The following is a 20,399-nucleotide window of genomic DNA, read 5'->3' as shown; positions in this document are numbered from 1 at the left end:
ATAAAAAATTCTTTAGACATAAAAAGTCAATTTAAGATATAGTTTAGACACCTAAAATACTATCTTTTTTAAATAACTTTTTTTTGAGATTTTATATGCGTGACTTGACATGTGTCGGATAACATCCAAATTCAACGGTTGTTACGACGTAGGCACTAAAATTTTAATGTTAGAATCGTCAGACACCTATTTTTAAAAAAACTATTTATATACTAAAAATCAATACAATGTATTAAGGCTAGAACAAATAATATCGGAACACCCCACTCGTCTTAACGAACAGGTAATGTTATGAATTCAAGCTTAAGGTATTAATTATTAACCAAAAATAAATATAATATTTTTTGGCTCCATCTTATTTGTTTTTCAGAAAGAGAGAATATTTATTGTATGTGTACACGCCCCACACGTCTTCACATCTTCCAAGCTTTAATTATTAATCATTAAGCATAAAATATCACTTCCATTGACTTCTAAATCACATCATAATTTTCCATTTTCAGTTCGGTGAGAAAAAAACTCATATGCAAATAAGTATTTAAAGTATATTTTATTTTTATTTAAGTATGTAAATTAAATTTTTATTAAAATAAACATATACAATTATTCTTTTAGTTAAAATAGATACCTAAAGTATTTTATGTCAAAATAAGTACCTAAATTATTTATACTTTTTATTTAAATTTTAAAAAAGTTGAAATGTGACATTAATTAAAAATAATTTAGGTATTTGGATGAAAAATTGAATACTCTAAGTACTTATTTTGGCCAAAAAAATATTTTAGATACTTATATTGATAAAAAGATAACTTTATGTATTTATTTTGATTAAAAAATATTTTAAATACTTAAATAAAAAATATATATACTTTAAGTACTTCTTCGTTATATAAGCCATAAAATAAACCATTATCGATTTTTTACTCAAGTTTTTTAATGGAAAATGGATAGTTATGCTTGAAAAAAAAACGTGCCTGGAAAACAACGAGCAAAGTTATTTTATCCTTTTTATTTGGGATTAATATTAAGCATAAGTCTATAAATTATACCCAAAATTAATTTTTATTGTTTAAATTTTTTTTATATAAAATATGTGTTAAATATTTTTTGTTATATTTTTATGTATCTACTGGTAAAAGAAAACCGTTAAGTGATACATATCACATTTATAATATTTTATTTTTAAAATAAATAAAATATTATTTAAAAATATATTTTTAAGAAAACTGAATGTGACACGCGCCGTTTAACGATTTTTTTAAAATAATATATATCTAAAAGTATAATAAAAAACATTAGATGTCTATTTTTAATAAAAAAAATTAAGCACTAAAATTTATTTATGAATATAATTTAGATATTTATTTTATATTAATGCTCTTATTTAATCAAAAAAATTTATATTAATGAAGAAGACTTTCACATTGCTCGTCCGCCCTTTGGTGACTGACTTGGACAAAGTGGTGAAACGCGTGATGGTCACGTGGCAAAGATAGTGAACAAGGCGCACCGGAAGCGCATGAACCCCACGTGATAAATCTCATTGGTCTTTGGACTCGCCATCCTCCACTTTAACTGTATTTAATCTCCTTAAATTATATGATTTAAAATTTTAATATCATTTGATTGAGAAATTTCATCAGTTTAATGATCTAAATCTGAATATTAAATGGGGTTAAGTGCACAAAATAGTACCTCTACTAAGAGAACTGATTTATTGGTTATTTCTACTGTTAAAAATTATAAAATGATCTCTTAATTTATAAAACTGATAATATTTTGATCTGAACGTTAATCTGCTGATAGAGATATGATATTTGTTTGAGATTTTGAGTTCATATTATATTATATCTTAACCAATAGATTAATGTCCGACTCAAAATGCCATCAATTTTGTAACATAAAAATACGAGTTTGGGATACAATAAATAATCAGTTGATTATTTCGTAACTTTCAATAATTAAATGACTAAAAAAATGTGTGTATATATATGATATGAAAAAAATGTATGGGTAATTTAGCGTGAGATATATTTACAACGAATTAATCAAACTCAAATAATACTCCATATTTATTATGGATAATTTTAATACTATAATGTATTAAAAAATAATTTCATCAAATGGCATACATTTTCTTACATATAAGATCTTAATTGTTTATATAATATGTATGTATGTATGTATGTATATATATGCTTAAAATTTTATAATTTTAAAATGAATTAACTTAAATCTTAATTCTTTTGATTTTTTATAATTTACTTATTTTTAACATCTTATTTATTTTAATATTAAATAATTTAATCTTTTATAATTTAATCTTAACTCATTGATCATAATTCGATCTGATTTACAAATAAAGTTTTTTTTTGATTTAGTAAATTGGACATTTAGACCGGATTAATGAAATGGTTGGTCAAAACTCCATTCTTTTCCCAATTTAAACGAATCAGTAAGATGCAAGGAACAAACAAACTACTTTTCCCATAATTCTATGTTTAGAAATTTCCAAGTAAATAAAACTAACATTTTTAACTGGTAATATTATATGATTTAATTAATTAAAAGGGTACAATATACAAATGGTCATCCGACTATAGGATATTACTTTATTAAATCCTCATATTATTAAAAGTTACAAAAGAGTCATCCGACTGTAGAGTGTTGCTTTGTTGAGTCCATCGGCTATCGAAAGTTACAAAATGATCATCCGACTATACATTATGTTCTAAATTCATCTTTTTCCGTTAAAAAACTGATGGTATTCTGAGCTGAATGGTAACTTGCAGACTATGATAGGATGAAATATGATATCAGAATCTCAAACGACTATCACATCTCAGTTATCATATTAACGTCCAACTTAGATAACCGTTAAATTTGGAACGAAAAAGGATGAGTTTGGAACCTAATGAATAATCGGGGTAATCATTATATAGGTCGAAGGACTCAACAAAACAACACTCCATAATCGGAGAACTATTTTGTAATTTTTAATAACCGATAGACTTAATAAAATAATATATTACCATCGGGAGACTATTTGTATACTTTACCCTAATTAAAAATACTAAACGTGGAAAAGCCCAAGATGAGGCCCATTACAGTAAGAACAGAAACTGACAAGCGAAGTTACCATATTTCCCTCGTTAAAAACCAGATCTTCCTTTCCTCATTTCATCGCTCACACACACAAAAGTGAAGACCAACTCCTTCCCTGTAATCTGCTCTCCCTCCGCCTCCCCACCGCCACCACCTGCACCGCCCCCTCTGCCGTGTTCCACATCTGAGTATATCTCAAAAACCAGAACAAGCAATGGGAAAGGGCGGGTCTTTGAGTGACGGCGTCGTCAAGAAGATCCTTCTCTCCTACTCCTATGTAGCGATCTGGATCTTCCTCAGCTTCACCGTTATCGTCTACAACAAATACATCCTCGACAGGAAGATGTACAATTGGCCTTTCCCAATCTCTCTAACAATGATCCACATGTCCTTTTGTGCCACCCTAGCTTTCCTCCTCATCAAAGTCTTCAAAGTTGTCGAGCCCGTCTCCATGTCTCGAGAAGTTTTCCTCTCTTCCGTCGTCCCCATCGGTGCACTTTACTCTCTCAGCCTCTGGCTCTCTAACTCCGCTTACATTTACTTGTCTGTTTCCTTTATCCAGATGCTCAAAGCTCTTATGCCCGTCGCCGTTTATTCCATTGGGGTTCTTTTTAAGAAAGAGGGGTTTAAGACTGATACGATGGTCAACATGTTGTCCATCTCTTTTGGGGTCGCCATTGCAGCTTACGGCGAAGCTAGATTCGATACCTGGGGAGTCATCTTGCAGCTTGGAGCCGTTGCTTTTGAGGCTACCAGGTTGGTTATGATCCAAATCTTGCTTACATCTAAAGGGATCACCTTGAATCCGATTACTTCTCTGTACTATGTTGCGCCATGCTGTTTCGTTTTCTTGTTGGTGCCATGGATTTTTGTTGAGCTCCCAGTTTTGAGGGAAACTTCGAGTTTCCATTTCGATTTCTTCATTTTTGGGACCAATTCCGTATGCGCTTTTGCTCTGAATCTAGCCGTGTTCTTACTTGTTGGAAAGACTTCTGCTTTGACCATGAATGTAGCTGGTGTTGTCAAGGACTGGTTGTTGATTGCATTCTCTTGGTCTGTCATTAAGGATACTGTAACACCCATTAACTTGTTTGGCTATGGGCTAGCTTTTTTGGGTGTTGCTTACTACAATCATTCCAAGTTACAGGCTTTAAAGGCGAAAGAAGCTCAGAAGAAGACCGCACAGGCCGATGAGGAAGCTGGGAAGTTGTTGGAAGAAAGGGAAGGCGAAGGAAATGGCAAGAAGAGTGAATCTCAGGGTTAGATCATGTCGGTGGTTGGTTTTAGGATATGAAATATGGGAGAAGAGGTTGCAAATAAGGGCTAAAGGGTTTGTATTTAAGGGCACAAGGATCAGATTTCTTTTGCTCCTTCGGCTGCATTCGGGTTTTGGTATGTTGTGTTTTTAGGTTTACGTTCCATATGCTATTAATTATGGCCATTTCTTAGTATACCAGGGAATCATGATTCTCATATGTTGCTTATTTCAGAGATTAATCTATGTTACTAGAGGAAGAAGGATCTAATGCCCTGTACTCTGTTGTTCTTTATTTAATTTTTGTCTTATATTTTCCTTGGGATGTTTACAAATGTTACGGTAGGTACTCCTTCCATTTGTGGAATTTTAATGCATGCTTTTTCTTACATATTTCTTCTATTCTGGTTTCTCGGTTTCACTTATAGCAATGTGATATCCGCAGAGCTTACAGCTCGATGAACAAGGCTTTGTGATTTTTGTCGATGGATCGGAGTAATCTTATGTTTTTTGTGCTTGCCAGTGCTATTACCATTGTCTTGAAAGTATCTTTTAATACATAGCTGACCTTTGAGGTTTGAGAGGAGATCGTGGACTTAGTTTGATGCTGAGGTTATCAATTTGAAAATTTTGGGTTTATGGTGTACAGCTTGCTTGCTGATTACTACATGTTAGGTAGGTTTGGCATGACATGGTCTACCATACTAATTGGATTATCTTGAAATCAGTAGCTTGCTTACTGATTCACATGTTAGCAAGGTTTGGCTTGACATGGTCTACCATACTAATTAGATTATCTTGAAATCAGTAGCTTGCTTACTGATTCATACATGTCAGCAAGGTTTGGCATGACATAGTCCATGGCCATTTGATTTTACCTTGAACTCAATCCAAAGATCTGACGTATGCTCGACCTAGTATTGAAAGACCCCCTTTTGCCAAAAGAAAGGTCAGCAGGCAAGATCTGACGAATGCTCGACCTAGTATACGACAGTCTAATTTAAGGCTAATGAACGATAGGGAATGAGCTTAACTGAAAATGTTATAAAAAAACATGACAAATGTCAACCGAAAAATGTTAAGAAAAAAATTAACATTTTAGGTTGTGCCCAACTGAAAATGTTAGTTTTTATAACATTTTCAGTTACGCCTCTTCTTTACCGTTGCTTAGCCTTAAATTAAACTGTTTTTCCTTATACATTCCTATCAACATCTTTTTTCATCTAGTCAGTAGTAATGTTTAAACTATATGGCTCATTTGCTACACGTAGCCGGTTCCTCTTTTAGACTGATCCTATGCAACCCTACCCTACGGTGGCTTGGTTTCTTGCTAGAATTTGATATTGTGTTGAGAATTTAAGTAGGCTAAAAGAGAATGTTGTTCTTTATAGAGATCTTGAGTTCAAGCTCATAATCACAGTGTAAAAGGAATGGAAAATCAATATCATTTTGTTTGATTTTGTATGTCATAAACTTTTGTCAACTTATACTTTGGGATAAGTGGTTGACGTGGTAAAACCACAAGCAAGTGCGTTTTTGTGAGATGCTGAAAATGGTATCAACACAGCACGAATCGTACATTCTAGTATTTTGTCACCTCAGGAGAGCATTAGAAAATGTTTGGTCAATGTCATGGAAGAAACCCATCTTAGATTAAAGAAAAGTCCTAAATGGAGTTGAATCTTAGGGCAATTGCTGTTGAATCTTCTCAAGTAAGATAAAATGGAGTTGGTTAGTTCAAGTGAGCAATAACTGTGCACATACCACTAGTAAAAACGACAGTTTTTTTGTTGTTGGTAAAGGAAAACGATTTACCCACTGCAACCACCGCAAAAACTAGCCATGCTATATATGTTACCAATGGAGAATGATGGTGAATCGAATGGGACAAAGACACTTAAATTTAAAAAGATTCTATGGGAATCCTTGTAGCTGTTTGTAGAGGTCGAGTCGATTCTTGTTCTGCAAAGAGAACAGTACCAGGTTGCGTGTGATTGTCCACATGGTTTCAACTTCTTTTTCTGGTTTGGAAAAATCTGTTGTCACCTACGGCAGTGGCACCCTGTTGATAGTTTTCAGCTAACAAGTTGGTAGACAAGAAAAACGCGTGATTTTTCTAGTGAGAGAAGCTCCCGCTTCTCACTAGATTCCAGTTGATTTTAAAAAGTTATTTTTTTTAAAACCTCATCTACACTTCCCGGCGTTACTCCATTCATAACTCTGTGGTCGGCCACCGCTTCACTGCAGTTACAGTCGCCGTCAATAGTCTCCGACCGTCGCTCGCCGGCATTGGATAAAGAAAAAAATACACCATTTGAATCCTATCTTCACCCCAAACATGGATCGGACGCTGGTTTTTTCAAAATCGTCATAGATCGAAGTAGATCTAGACCCAGCAGTCCAAGTGTGTGTGTTTTTATGTATTGTGTGAGTTTAGCCTAGACTACTTCCCCAGCGTCATTCCCTTTATACCCAGCAGCCGACCACCACTTTCGGTGCCGCCACCGTCACTAAGCTTCGTCCGTCGCTTGTTGGCATCGGAACAGTAAAGAAAAACCACCTTTCGAAGCCTCTCTTCACCCCGGTTTTATTTCTGCCAACAGATTCTCCTGAAGAAACAAGCTGTTGTTTTGCGACGAGGTTCTCCACTACCGATTGACGTATCTTCCATAGCCGTTTTCCCACTGACTGCCTCCTACTTCCCGTTCTTCTATTCCGCCGTTGATCACCAGAACTTCCAGGTTCGCCGAGAGTTCTTCAAATATGCCGAGATGCCGAGAGTTCTTCAAATCTGCCGAGAGTTCTTCTGTTCTGCCAACATCAAGGATAGGCTTCGTTTCTTGAGGGAGAACCTCATCACAGTGGACCTAAGCCGAGAGTTCTTCAAATCTGCCGTCGTCGTCGTCGTTGACTCACTCCGGCTACAATAATCCCGTTCTGCGATTGGGTTCCTTCATAAATCGGAAGACATCAGTTCGGCTTATAATGTTTTCTTCTTCGGTAGCCGCTGGATCGCCTCGGATCCGAGGTAGATTGCTTCCGGGGTTATACAAGGCATTCTCACCTTTGGGTTTTGCCAATGGAGAGGCCAGACTTCGGTTAATGGATCAGTCCGAGAGTTGTGGTTCAAAGATGACGGCTAGGAGGCGTCTTCGAGTTATCCAATCACAACCAAAAAAACGTGAACGTCTCTAAACCCTCGTCGAGGGCAATGAATGGTGGGATATACATGTTGAGAAGGAAATTATTAATGGTGGTAATTGGAAGTAGTCGTTGAGAGGTGGAGATAGTTGGGGTTAGGTTAAATCAAGATCAAGTAGGGAAATGTATATGAGATCCTGATTGGAGGTTTCGTCGGTGAATAAGGATACTTTTTCTTGTAAGAAATATGGCGGAAAATAAATCTAGGCATGATGGTTTGTCTCCTTCACAAGGAGGGAAATGTAGGATTGGGAAGCTTTCTTAAGTAGCGGCATCACCAACTCATTTTGCCGCTGATGTTTATCACAATGGAATCAAGGAGGTCACCACGAAGAGGTATTCCGATGAAAAGTCGTATGAAGTAGCAAGGAGGAGGAGAATCGGGTTTCACAATTGGTGGAAGGAAGGCCAACCGAAAATCCGTAATGGGTTCAGAAGTGGTTGCTACACATTATTTATCGAAAATTTACCAGAGAATATCCATTAGAAGAGATTTGGATATTTGTTTTGCACACACGGTCAGATTATTGATACTTTCATTCCTAACAAAAGAAATTCAAGAGGGATTTGTTTTGGTTTCATTCGTTTTGCAAAAATCGATGAAACAAAGAAAACAATCTCAGAAATGAATGGTTCTTATATTGACGACAGCAAAATTAATGTTTCTTTGGCTAAATTTAAACCTCGACAGTCTTTATGGAGAAAGACCTCGACAACTAATCACCACAAATCGGGGATAAAAGTTTTTCCGAGGAATAATAATTGTGATGTTGAAGGTGTTATGGACGAGGATAAATTTAACATGTTGAGTAAATGTCTAGTGGGTTGGTGCAAGGACTTTATCAAAATCAGTAATCTCGCTAGTTAAATGCAAGCCAAAGGCCTCACTAGTTTCTCGTTAATGAGAGCTGCTGGAAATGCAGTACTAATTATTTTCGAAGACTATGCTTCATTGAGAAGTGTGAAGAATGATGAATCAGATTCTATCGCTAAGTGGTTCTCTAGAGTTGAAGCCTGGTCAGAAAGTCTGGTGGTGAAATGTCGTCGAGTATGGTTAGTTTGCAAAGGAGTTTCTTTTCACGCTTGGAATTATGACACTTTCAAAAACATTGCAGACATGTGGGGCAATTTATTAACAATCGATGAAAGCTGTCAGTCGCCATCATCTTTTGATCGGGCATCATCTTTTGATCGGGCAAAAATTCAAATCATCACAAAGGCTAATTTGAGAATTGACGAGTCGTTGGAGTTGAAGGTCAGTGCTAACTCCTTCAAAATCATGGTGCATGAAATTTACCCTTCCTTCAAACCAAATTCTTGGGTCCCTGAAGAAGTCGATACTCATTAAATCTCGTTTCTTCAATTAGGCCTTTGATTTGGTTTAACGATTGCAGGTGTTGGTTTCTTTTGTGTTATGTTCTTCTGTGTTTTGTCCCTTTTGCTGGAGGTGTAAATTACAAATAGGGTGATTGTCGATGGGGTTTTTTTGGTAGAGGATGTGAGATTTTTAGGTGTTGCTGGATTGTTGTAATTGTGTTTCTCCATATGAGAATATTCCGTGTTTCATATTAATATTAATAAACTATGATGTACTCTTTTCTTCCTTCAAATGTTCGTCAACATACTTCTTAGTATGTGATTGAATACGAAGAGAGTTTGAGGCCTCTAACTTTTATAAAAAAAAGCTAACAAGTCGGTAAAGTTAGGCTCCAATGTCAAGATCAAGGGCGGATTATAAAATTTTAGGGAACAAAAATATATTATTAATAGAAAATACCGTCAAGATCGAGGGTTAACACTCATCAATCCACCATCAGCCAGTCCCACCTAACAATATCGTGGCCACAGGATCCATCGGTAAATCTACTCTCACGTGCCAGCAGCTACTCATGCCAAAGTATGATCTCTAATTACCAACCTTTTCAACTATACCGAAAATAAACAAACAATTTGTACATCATAATATAAGGCCAACATGACAGACATGGCACATTTCACCGGTATTCATTAAAACTTTACATGCAAAACCACCTTTCATTACTACCCAAGGGTAAGAGTATATTGAATCAGTCAATTCAGTAAAATGATGATCGAAACTGGAACGCCTGCCGTCGACCAACATCATTCCGAGGAGAAACTCAATCCATCAATGGCCATGGATAATTCTGTTTCGGTTGCAATATCTTCGATTACATTTTCTTGTTTTGCTTCTGCTGCTGTTATACACTCCTGGGATCTGAAACAACTCGTGAGATGATCGTTCGTTATTCCCGCTGCTTGCATGAACGAGTAGATGATGGCGGGCCCTACACTCCGGAAGCCCCTTCTCACCAGATCTTTGCTTATGACATCTGCTTTTGCTGTTTTAACCGGAACCCGGCGAGGATATCTGAATCTGCTAACAATAGGCTTGTGGTTCACAAAGCTCCAAATATACTGGTCAAATGACCCGAACTCATCGATAACCTGGCATCATCAAAACCTACAAAAGGTTAGTTGCAATAATGAACACAGTCACTAAGTGGAGTGCAACTTAAGTACTTACTTCCAGTAACAAGAGCCAGTGGTGGGCAATGGAAAGCAATTAAAATATATGAATGACTTGGGACTTACCAACTAAGCAAGCTGGCATCTAATAGATGGGGATAATCAAGTTTCCTAACCAAATAAAATTAATATATATGACCAAACTGCAAATTTGTGGCATTGTGGTTTGTCCCATATGATTCAAACATATGACTGGGAGGTTTAGGACCACTATTAAGCTGTTTTTTTACCTAACCTAATCACTAGAAAATTCATAATCTTTCAAAAGTTCGATCCAACGTCTTTGCCGAAGGTTTAGGACCACTATTAAGCTGTTTTTCAACCAATACGATTCAAATTCGTGATCCTAAATTTGTTTAATTATTTGTTGCTAGAGTAAGAGAGAACAATGTGATTCAACGTGCAGCACCGTAATTAGATAATTCTGTTTACAAGTGATTCACGGTTTCATGTCTACCAAGGTAAAACAATGGTGAACAGAAGAGTGAGATAATCTACCTTAGATATTTGACGTGCATTCGCAATAATAGCTCGCAGCTTCAAATCTGATAACAAAGAACTTGCTGCGCTGCCATATGTTATTAACTTCTTCTCGTTCAATTTCGATACAGCAAGAGGATCAAAATCCATAAAAACTTCTCTGAATAAAAAAGACACTTTAGAAATGAGTCTGCTTATTCAGTAAAGTAAATGGAAATCAAGGGAACAATACCTAAATACGTGTCTTTTGCTTAGGATAGCAGACCATGTAAGTTCAGACAGTGCACCCGAAAGTACAAGCAGCTCGAACAATTTCCTGCATGTGGACAATAATGTCAAGCAAAATACTTAACCAACACAATTTTATCATTAGAGGCAGCCCTTTTAAGAAGCAACAGGATGGGAGACACGGCAATGTTGCGATCACGTACTTGTCATCATGTACAGGGACTCCCCACTCTTCGTCATGGAAAGCAGCGTAAATTTGATCTGATGCCAAAAAAAAAAATAAGTTCACAGAAAACATGCGGTAACCTAATACTTAGACAAAGGTTATGCAGCTATTACAACAATTGAAGGCAGTCTTAGGTGGAAGATGTTCACATAATATCAAATCAACCATGAAAAAAAACACACAAATTAGAGGACACAACAACACACCTGTATTTGGTGTCACCCATGCGCATCTCTTCTTCTGATGCAGACCATCAGAAACAACACTCCTCGGTTTTGGCATGTACGGCTTCCTCTTACCTCCTACACAATTTGAACGAATTGACTTACCAGTCAATGCTCGACCGTGAAATGAATCCGTGGAAGCATCCGACGAACATGAAGCATTCAGTGATACGTTAGAATGCAATAACTGTTCATGGCGGCCCAGCACTGAAGGAGCACTAACAGAATGAGTTTTTGGTGAAAGAGAATCAACAGTAGACGATGGAAGGGCTTTTTTCTCCTCTACTACAGCCCTCTCAACTGGAGACTTGCCAACCTTTTTCACAGGCTTTGAAACTGGTCTTCTGGCGCTTAATGAACCCGCCTTGTTCCCGGCAGGTCCCAATACAGGCCTTGCCTCAGATTCGGCCACATTCATTGACCTCAATCTTGGAGCACCAGACATAGATTAAGAATAATAGACAACAAACACGCAAATTGACTGCAGGCTGAAAAACTAATTTGTTATAGCAACACTAATCATCAAGGGTTCTCAGATTTTTTTTAACCTCAAACCAATCCTAATTTCTAGTTTATCAGCGGCCCTTACACAACATTACCCAATCAGCCTCAAAATGATCAAAACTAACTGATAAAATCCAGGAAAACAATCACATTCCTCAAACAGAAAAATCTTAAACAACTTCAGAAATCTTCAACGCCTACAATTGCGTATATATTTTAAGCTTACAGTACAGAGTACAGGCATTCATCCCTTGAAAGTTCCGAAGAATATATCTCAGCTTTTCACTAAAAAGGTATCCTCAAATCTTCAATTCTAGCAATCTAAGCTTCACTTGAATCCACAAAAAAACTCACTCGGGAGAGAACCTTTTTAAGAACTAGAAGGTAAAGGCTCAAACTTTAAACGTCAGAAAGAAAAGAAAGAAAAAAACTGGGATCACGTCGTATTTTCATTTAAAGCATTCACATTTAGCCTCGAAAAAAACGGGAGAGAAAAGGGTTTCTGTTACCTTAAAAGTCAAAAGGAAAGTTCTTTTAAACTGTTTCGTTTCAGAATCCAGACATCAACTCAAGGAAACGTAAAAGCCAACACAATTGCAGGCAACTCCATACTTTCCTCGATAAAAGCAGGGAAGAAGCGATGAAATTTGATTGGGAAAAAAAGAAGAAAAAGAAATTCAATCTATGAGCATTGGATTCCTCTCTCTGAAATACTATATTTATAGCGTCGACAGAGAAGTAAGGAACCAATGGGTGGAAGAGAAAGAAAAGTGAAGATTGGCCTTTTGCTTCTTGTATTTTATTGGAGAGTGACCGCTTATATATAGTTTAATGAAGGTTGTTCTTTCAAAAAAAAATGAAGGTTGGTATAACAGATAAACATAGGATAAGAGGATTAACGTATTTTTAAACGTATGCTGCTATGTTTCTTTTATAAAGAAAGATGGAATGCAAACTGTAATTGAAATTGACTCTGGTTTGATTTGATGTTCTTTGATTCTACCTTACTTTTACTTTCTAAGTATAGCTTTCATCCCATGACAATGATCAAAGTAAACCCTGTTTTTCTTCTTTTAATCCAATCTAGAATACACATTTTTCTACGCATTGCCATTCCACCGATCCGGTGCTGGCTGTTAAGTCCAAGGGTTTTGGTTTTCAGCAAAGGATTCAATTAAAAAGTTGCTTGTTTCAGCCATTGAAAAGAAGAAAGAATCTTGCTGTCACCAGTTATCTTATTATTTTAGCGCTTGAAGGTCAATGGATGTCTTCTGATCAGTCCAGTTTGCTCAAATAACAATTAGTATTAGGTGAGTATTCCGCTCTTCTATCTAATTAGTTCGACTCTTTTAGTTGGGTTTAATATTTACTTAATAGTAATGGTGTGCGGTTCAAAAATAAGAAGAGACAACTTTCTTACCTTTTGAACTTTTCCATCCCTAGGATTCTTCACTACAATTTTCTCTAATCCCATATTTTATATTTTGCTTACTCTTTTCTCTAATACTATATAAATAGTAGATGTGGAAGTGGGAGCCATCAACACGGAAACATGGGGTAAGGAAGGAATCAAGTTTTCTTACCCAACACTCGTCATATTCATTTGTCAAATACACTTTACATTGTAAAACAGTGGAAAGTGAAGGATCAAAGTTGATGTCATTAAAGGAAGATTTCGATTTAAAACTCGAAAGCAAAAGCAAGACAAACCCCTTTCTAGCCGGTAACCAACTCGGGTGAAAAAAAGATGGGTTTCATTCTTCAAACTAGAAATCATAAATTCAGCCCTTGTGTCTCAACTCATATTGGAGAGGGAAAAGCATCAATTCTTAAGAGACTTATATGATAGAGCATGGTATGGGGTGTGAAGAGGGCAAGGTATCTCAAATCCCTACCTTTCTTTTGCAAATTATTTTCTATTGAAACCAAAGCGAAACTTGCCCTGCAAACAAACCCAATCTCCCTAAAATTTTCGAGTTCTACACCGGCTATCAAAATCATGCCTACAAATTAACAGTGTACTCAAAACCTTTCGAGATATAACCTATGCCACTGGTAACTCGCATGTTTAAGGATATGAACTCCTAGTAGAATTCAAATTGTTCAAGGAGAATGACAATCTCGATTTCAAGTTGACAAACTATCTGTGATGGGGCTATGTTTGACTTGTTCCTTCTAATAAACTTGCCAGCTAACATTAGTGGCTTCCTGGTTCCTATCTAAAAGCTCAATTAATAATCTAACCTTGAATTGTCAGCCATTTATATTGGGTTATTCTTTCCTCCTAAAACCCCAACTCTGGAACTCCCACGGGAAATTAACTTTATTCATCTTGACGTAGTTTTGACTCATTACAAGCTAAGTGACACAATAACAGCAGCAATAACTTCCCTTACCTCACAACTTAGAAAGAGTATTTAAAGGATCTTATCTATCTCAAAAGATAAAATGGAAGTAAGAAGAACATGTCAACAATGCAACAAAAACATTAGATTTGTTCAAAAACAAAACATTTGGATCCCCAAGAATCTATATATACACCATAAAAGGTCAAGCTAATACGTCCATCTCAGTATTGTTTTAAAACAGATAAAATAAGGCAACCAAATTGCTGTATTCTGCTCCATCGATGAAGCGAAAAATCAAATGATACGAAAATGACATCTGCAATAGCTCAAAACCATCCACAAATTAGTAAAATATTCAAAAGTAAAAAAACGTGTAGTTCTATGAAGTTCATCTTTGCGGTTCATGCATACGTTAAGGAAAAAACTTGCAGTAATCTACAAATCACCTCATCTCTCCTAACAGATTGCATTAGAACATATTATTATAGTTGTTAATGACCATATATTGTTCTTTTTCTTTTTCTCTCTCTACTTTTTTGATATTCTGAAACGAGGTTTTATATGGTTTTTAGATTTAACTTGGCGGACAAGACAATCAAGCTTGAAGCTTTTGTGGGCTGAGACTAACTGGATTGGGCTTAGAAGAAAAATAAAGTAATTACAAGTTTAATATCTAATCTATCATTTTTATCCATTTTAGTATCTAAATTTTTATTTTTTAAAATTTTACCAAAGTTTAGCTTCGTTTCATTTTTAGTACCATGCCATTAAAAACTTTAGTTTTTGTTTCATTTTACTATCCCATTCAAAATTTAACGTTATGTTTTGAAAAAAACTTGAAAATTTAGGTACTAAAACAGATCAAAACTAATAGTTTAAGTATTAAACATGTTATATTTTTAATGACGGCACGAAAATGAAATAAAAACTAAAGTTAGGTATAGTTTTGAAAAATTTAAAAGTTTAGGTACTAAAATAGACAAAAAATGATAGTTTAAGTATTAAATGCATAGTTTACCCAAAAGATACTATGAAGGATGTTTTGAGACAAACAAAAGGATAAACTACATAATTGTCACTAAAATCTGAGTAATCTTTTCTTTTCCATATTAAAGTTTTCAAAATAATGAAACTGTCATTAATATTATCGAGAAGTAACAAAATGATCTCTATATCGTCCGTATCGCATAGAACTGGTTTAACATATTTAAATGCTGAGATGTTACCGTTTGATGAAGTTAATTAATATTTTGACCGACCATTTCATTAATCCTTCTTAAACTATAAAGAAATTATCATCGACACATAATCATTTTTTTAAGTTTTAAGGTTTCGTCTTGATTAATCTGAATCGACCTGAGTCGCACACTAATTTTAGTGAGTCTCTCAACCAAAATTTTCTAAATACACAAATACTCGAACCTAAAATCTTACTTAAACAATTCAAATTACTTATCATTTGAACCAATCCGTTTGTGACACATAATCATTTTTAATCTTTTAATTTTTACTCTCTTTCTCCATTAATGAAATTTCCGTTACTATTAATCGTTTGACTCATGTTCTGTCATTATGATTTAAGAATAATAAAAAATGACTGTCCCTTTTTCTCATATGTATGGGATAAGGGGAGGTAAGATAGTAGGCTACCCCCAACACTAGATTGAGAGCAACTTCCGTAAGAAACTTCCGAATTATGAAATGCCCTCCGTGGGACTCGATCCCACGACCTCAAGATTAAGAACCTTGTGCTCTACCAACTGAATTATCACAAAAATTATTAGATATAATTATAATAAAATTCAATTTAATTGAATTATATCTAAATATAGTTTTATCCGTTTTAAAAACTTGAATTCGAGCAGAATTGATTTTACGTTTTCTTTTTTAATTTTCATTTTAATAACTTATCTGCTAATTGCCACACACATATTTATTTATCGAAACCTAATTACGATCTCCAGACTTCAAATCCTTTTACTTTTTTCAGTGTTTTGTTACTCCCCAAGTCACGATCTAAATCTGGGATTAGGGCTTCTTTTCCAGTCGCTCATTTGAACTCGAAGAGCCAAGTTCATGGCACACACTGTGGCTCGCGCCACTCTTGGCCTTACTCAGCCAGCTAACATCGAACACCCCAAGGTGATTCTTTTCTTTCTCTCTGTTGGGTTTAAGTAAAATTGTGTTTTGATCGCCTCTTTGGGTCTAGATCGAAATCTCAGTAGGGTATTTATATATCTTTGAAAGAGTGAACTTCATTGTTGATTGTTTGGAGTCTTTTTAATGGTTAAATGGCCTTTGAAGTTTGACCGCGGATTGATTCTCTAAATGGCTTCTAAAAGTTGATGTTTTTATGTTAATGGCATCGGATGACGAGTATAGGTTCATTTCTGTAATAAATGGGAGTAAGGATTACCTAAGCATTTGTCAGCTTTTAATATGTATGGTATAAGATCATCTGTTAACTCCCTGGATTCGCTTTTGATCTTAAAATATAAAAGTCGGTTCGTTTGTGTGTGTTTATTTTGGTGAAATACCAAGCAATGTTACTAAAATGTCTGTTGTCTTTTTTGGTGGATAATGCTGGAAAGATCTCTCTTGCTGCAAAAGAGATCAACCCGGTAGAATGGATAGGGGACATCCTTGCAGTTGGGGTCACTGAGAAAGACATGGCCAAGGATGAAAACTCCAAGTTTCAGAACTCAATTTTGAAAAAATTAGATGGCCTGTTGGGTGGTCTGTTAGCTGAGGTCCTTTCTGAGGAGGATTTCACAGGAAAAGCTGGCCAGTCAACGGTTCTTAGACTTCCCGGCCTTTGCTCTAAAAGGGTTGGTTTGATTGGTCTTGGACATTCAGCTTCATCTCCAGCTGCTTTTAGAGGGCTTGGCGAGGCTGTTGCTGCAGCCGCAAAGACTGCTCAAGCTAATAGTGTAGCTGTCGTCCTTGCCTCTGCAGAAGGGCTATCAAATGAGTCAAAGCTCAGTATTGCTTCCTCAGTAGCGTCTGGTAATGCACTTATGATTTCTTAGTTCCATGTCCGATGCATTTATTATTAAAGTTGATCCGAGTTGATCTAAGTGGCATGGTCTGTATTCTGATAGGTACTGTGCTCGGAATACATGAAGATAATAGATACAAGTCAGAGTCGAAGAAACCACAGCTTAAATCTGTGGATATTCTTGGTCTTGGAACTGGACCAGAGTTGGAGAAGAAGCTAAAGTATGCTGAAGATATTTCTTCTGCCATAATATTCGGAAGAGAGCTTGTGAATTCACCTGCCAATGTACTTACCCCTGGTTCGTACGGGCATTATTATTATTATTATTTTTGTTTAAAAAATCCTTCCTTTTTACAGTTAATAACTTAATATTAAGGATGATTTTATTTTGTTTTATTTAATTTTTAATTTTATGCTTAAGGGAACAACTAGAAAACTGAGTTTCCTACATGTCAGTGATGGGGTTATACTTGGTCTAATGTGTCTTTTTTTGCTGCAGCTGCACTAGCAGCGGAGGCTTCAAAAATTGCTTCCTTGTACAACGATGTTCTTTCCGCAAACATCTTGACTGCAGATCAATGCAAGGAGTTGAAGATGGGATCTTACCTGGGAGTTGCTGCAGCATCTGCTAATCCCCCTTATTTCATCCATTTGTGCTACAAACCTCCAAGTGGACTTATTAAAGCTAAGTTAGCATTAGTTGGAAAAGGATTGACTTTTGACAGGTAATTTCATATATACTTGCACATGCTCTAGCAAGAAGATATTTATGGTCCAGTTACCTTAAGAAATATAACAAAGAGAGAATAAGATGCCTTCCATACACACACACACACACACACACACACACACACATAATTAAAGTGGGTGCTGTATGCCATAAATAAAGAGATGGCTTCTGCATTAAGTGTGACCAATAAACGAGGAATTTATTTAATTTTTCTCTTTTCCACTTCTTGATATGAGCAGTATATTGCATGAATGATTTGATCAGTTTTTTCCTAGTGAGATCTATTTAACATGAGTTGCTGGGAATTTGGAATATATGTAGCTTGTTTTCTTTTTTCCATTGGTTTATTTATAGGTTTTGAATGGTTGTCTTAAATGTTCTAGTGGAGGCTACAATATCAAGACTGGACCTGGTTGCTCGATTGAGATTATGAAAACTGACATGGGAGGTTCTGCAGCAGTTCTTGGTGCAGCCAAAGCCCTTGGGCAAATCAAACCTCCTGGAGTAGAGGTTAGTCATTTTGTTGCTCTCATTTGTTGTTCCCTTCCATGTTCCTTGATCGCTGTATTCTTTTTTTCATAGTTATATGTTTGAAGGGCCGGGGAAAGGATGAATGTTCTTTTTTTTATCATGTTATTTGTCCTTTCTTTTTCATTTGCTTTTTCCAATTTCTGCGTCGGATCTAGATTTTCACGTAGTAAATTGTCATATTTTGCAGGTTCATTTTATTGTCGCATCTTGTGAAAACATGATAAGTGGGACAGGTATGAGACCTGGAGATATTATCACAGCTTCAAATGGAAAAACAATTGAGGTATACATTGTTTGGTTTTGACAAAAGAGAAAATTGAGTTATAGTTAAATTATATGGTATACTGACATTTTAAAGCGGATTAGTTGGCTTTCTTTGTTGTCTTTATTATATTTTTCAGGTTAATAACACTGATGCAGAAGGCAGGCTTACACTTGCGGATGCTTTGGTTTATGCTTGCAACCAAGGTGTCGATAAGGTAAAACCAAACACTGCAGATGCTTTGGTATATGCTTATTCTGTACAGACAGTAAGAATTATGTTTTAAGAGTGTTCACTTTTTCCCCCAGATAGTTGACCTCGCAACACTAACCGGGGCTTGTATTGTTGCTCTGGGACCATCAATTGCAGGTACACATGAATATGAATTCTACAATTCCTGGAAAATAGTGTTTGAAAATTGAAATATATCGTTTTTTTTTTAAAAAAGTTTGGAGCTTTTAACATTTTTGTTCCACTTTATAATTGCGATAGTTTTATGGGTGTCAATTAAGTCTGGAGAAACATGATGACATCTGAATGTTTTACACATAATCTTACATATTTGGCAGGGTCATAAATGACATTCTTCACTCGCCTTTGAAACATTCAATTAGTATACTAACTTTTTCCTTTTTCCCATGTAAAAAGCCCTTTCCTGATTCATAATCAGTTAAAAGGATATTGCATACATCTTTTGTTTTGTTATTTACTCTTTTGAAAGTTACACGGCTTGCCAAATTCATTTGAAACATTTTCTTTTTCTTTTTCAGGTGTCTTCACACCAAGTGATGTTCTAGCGAAGGAGGTATTTGAAGCTTCAGAGGTCAGTGGTGAGAAATTTTGGAGGATGCCCCTTGAGGAAAGCTACTGGGAATCAATGAAATCAGGAGTTGCTGATATGGTAAATACCGGTAGTCGTCAAGGTGGTGCGATCACTGCAGCTCTATTCTTGAAACAAGTATGTGAACTTTCTCTGTCGTTTCATTCTGTTTTTTACATACTCATACACTCCGACGGACAGATGTTGCAGAATTTGATTGTTGAGCTATGGTTTTGCAGTTTGTTGACGAGAAAGTACAGTGGATGCACATTGACTTGGCTGGTCCTGTCTGGAACGAAAGAAGCGTGTAGCAACCGGATTTGGTGTCTCAACTTTGGTGGAATGGGTTATCAAAAACTCTTCCAAGTGAAAATTTGGAGCTTGCTGTGGTGACATTGTGAATATGGAAGAAAAAAGACCAAACAAGTTACCGAACCAAACATTATATCTAGCTTCAACTGTACCCGATAAATTTCATTTCTTTTATCACGGTTTATGGTGATTATTGTGTCAACTGTACCCGAAAATTTGGAACTTGCAGGATAATGCTTGCCCTATTTACCCAACATCGTAAAAAAAGGACTCTAATTTGCAAAATTTGTCCTCTCAAATTCACAATGTTTTAGGTTCTAAATGCAGTGTGTTGTGTTATTGGATTGGACCGGAAAGCCTGAAAAAACCAACTAAAATTGAAAAACCCAAAGGCAAAATCTTTAACGCAACTATCATTTTCCTTCTCGGCAACTGCTTTAGGCTGTGCACGTATTTCGTCAAACATAACATAAAAAATTCCTTTGTGCTAAGTCGGAGTGATACTCAGAAATATCGATGTCTTCCGTTCAGACATAGCCGAGTTTCTCTCGGCTCTTGTCTCTCTTTCTGAATCAAAACCATCTAAAGCAACAAAGCTGTCTTCTTTTTCCCCCCTTGTACAGCTAAA

The 20,399-nt window shown here is 35.8% G+C and overlaps 3 protein-coding genes across 3 annotated transcripts; 2 read left to right on the top strand and 1 right to left on the bottom strand.

The window, feature by feature from the left end:
* The first annotated feature begins 3,188 nt into the window (after positions 1-3,188).
* Positions 3,189-20,378, top strand: LOC120132229 (probable sugar phosphate/phosphate translocator At5g25400). Its single transcript, XM_039149041.1, has 2 exons — positions 3,189-4,665; positions 20,368-20,378. Exon 1 carries the CDS (start codon positions 3,320-3,322, stop codon positions 4,367-4,369), a length of 1,050 nt encoding a protein of 349 aa, XP_039004972.1. The 5' UTR covers positions 3,189-3,319; the 3' UTR covers positions 4,370-4,665; positions 20,368-20,378.
* On the bottom strand, positions 9,538-12,572 carry LOC120132228 (probable GMP synthase [glutamine-hydrolyzing]). The gene is made up of 5 exons (XM_039149040.1): positions 11,249-12,572; positions 11,020-11,077; positions 10,821-10,904; positions 10,607-10,748; positions 9,538-10,027 (listed from the first exon to the last, which is right to left on the bottom strand). Exons 1-5 carry the CDS (start codon positions 11,709-11,711, stop codon positions 9,683-9,685), a joined length of 1,092 nt encoding a protein of 363 aa, XP_039004971.1. The 5' UTR covers positions 11,712-12,572; the 3' UTR covers positions 9,538-9,682.
* Positions 16,106-19,991, top strand: LOC120132224 (leucine aminopeptidase 2, chloroplastic-like). Its single transcript, XM_039149039.1, is given in 11 exon segments — positions 16,106-16,260; positions 16,710-17,124; positions 17,220-17,414; positions 17,616-17,841; positions 18,230-18,356; positions 18,565-18,660; positions 18,779-18,856; positions 18,948-19,008; positions 19,410-19,597; positions 19,699-19,753; positions 19,756-19,991. Coding segments are annotated over 11 exon segments (1,581 nt in total). The 5' UTR covers positions 16,106-16,194; the 3' UTR covers positions 19,830-19,991.
* Positions 20,379-20,399: the final 21 nt, after the last annotated feature.

Source organism: Hibiscus syriacus, unplaced genomic scaffold (assembly GCF_006381635.1).
Source record: "Hibiscus syriacus cultivar Baekdansim isolate YM2019G1 unplaced genomic scaffold, ASM638163v2 tig00110557_pilon, whole genome shotgun sequence".
Taxonomy (NCBI): Eukaryota; Viridiplantae; Streptophyta; class Magnoliopsida; order Malvales; family Malvaceae; genus Hibiscus; species Hibiscus syriacus.
The sequence above is the reverse complement of the archived record's forward strand: the minus strand, read 5'-3'. Positions and strand labels throughout refer to the sequence as shown.

What these genes read in the sequence shown, in the direction of transcription:
- LOC120132228 (XM_039149040.1), bottom strand. Translation starts at nt 11,711, where the DNA reads ATGTCTGGTGCTCCAAGATTGAGGTCAATGAATGTGGCCGAATCTGAG. An exon ending in ATGGGTGACACCAAATACAG is followed by an intron (nt 11,078 to 11,248) that starts GTGTGTTGTTGT and finishes TTTTGGCATCAG; the next exon opens with ATCAAATTTACGCTGCTTTC. An exon ending in ATGCACGTCAAATATCTAAG is followed by an intron (nt 10,028 to 10,606) that starts GTAGATTATCTC and finishes TGATGATGCCAG; the next exon opens with GTTATCGATGAGTTCGGGTC.
- LOC120132229 (XM_039149041.1), top strand. Translation starts at nt 3,320, where the DNA reads ATGGGAAAGGGCGGGTCTTTGAGTGACGGCGTCGTCAAGAAGATCCTT.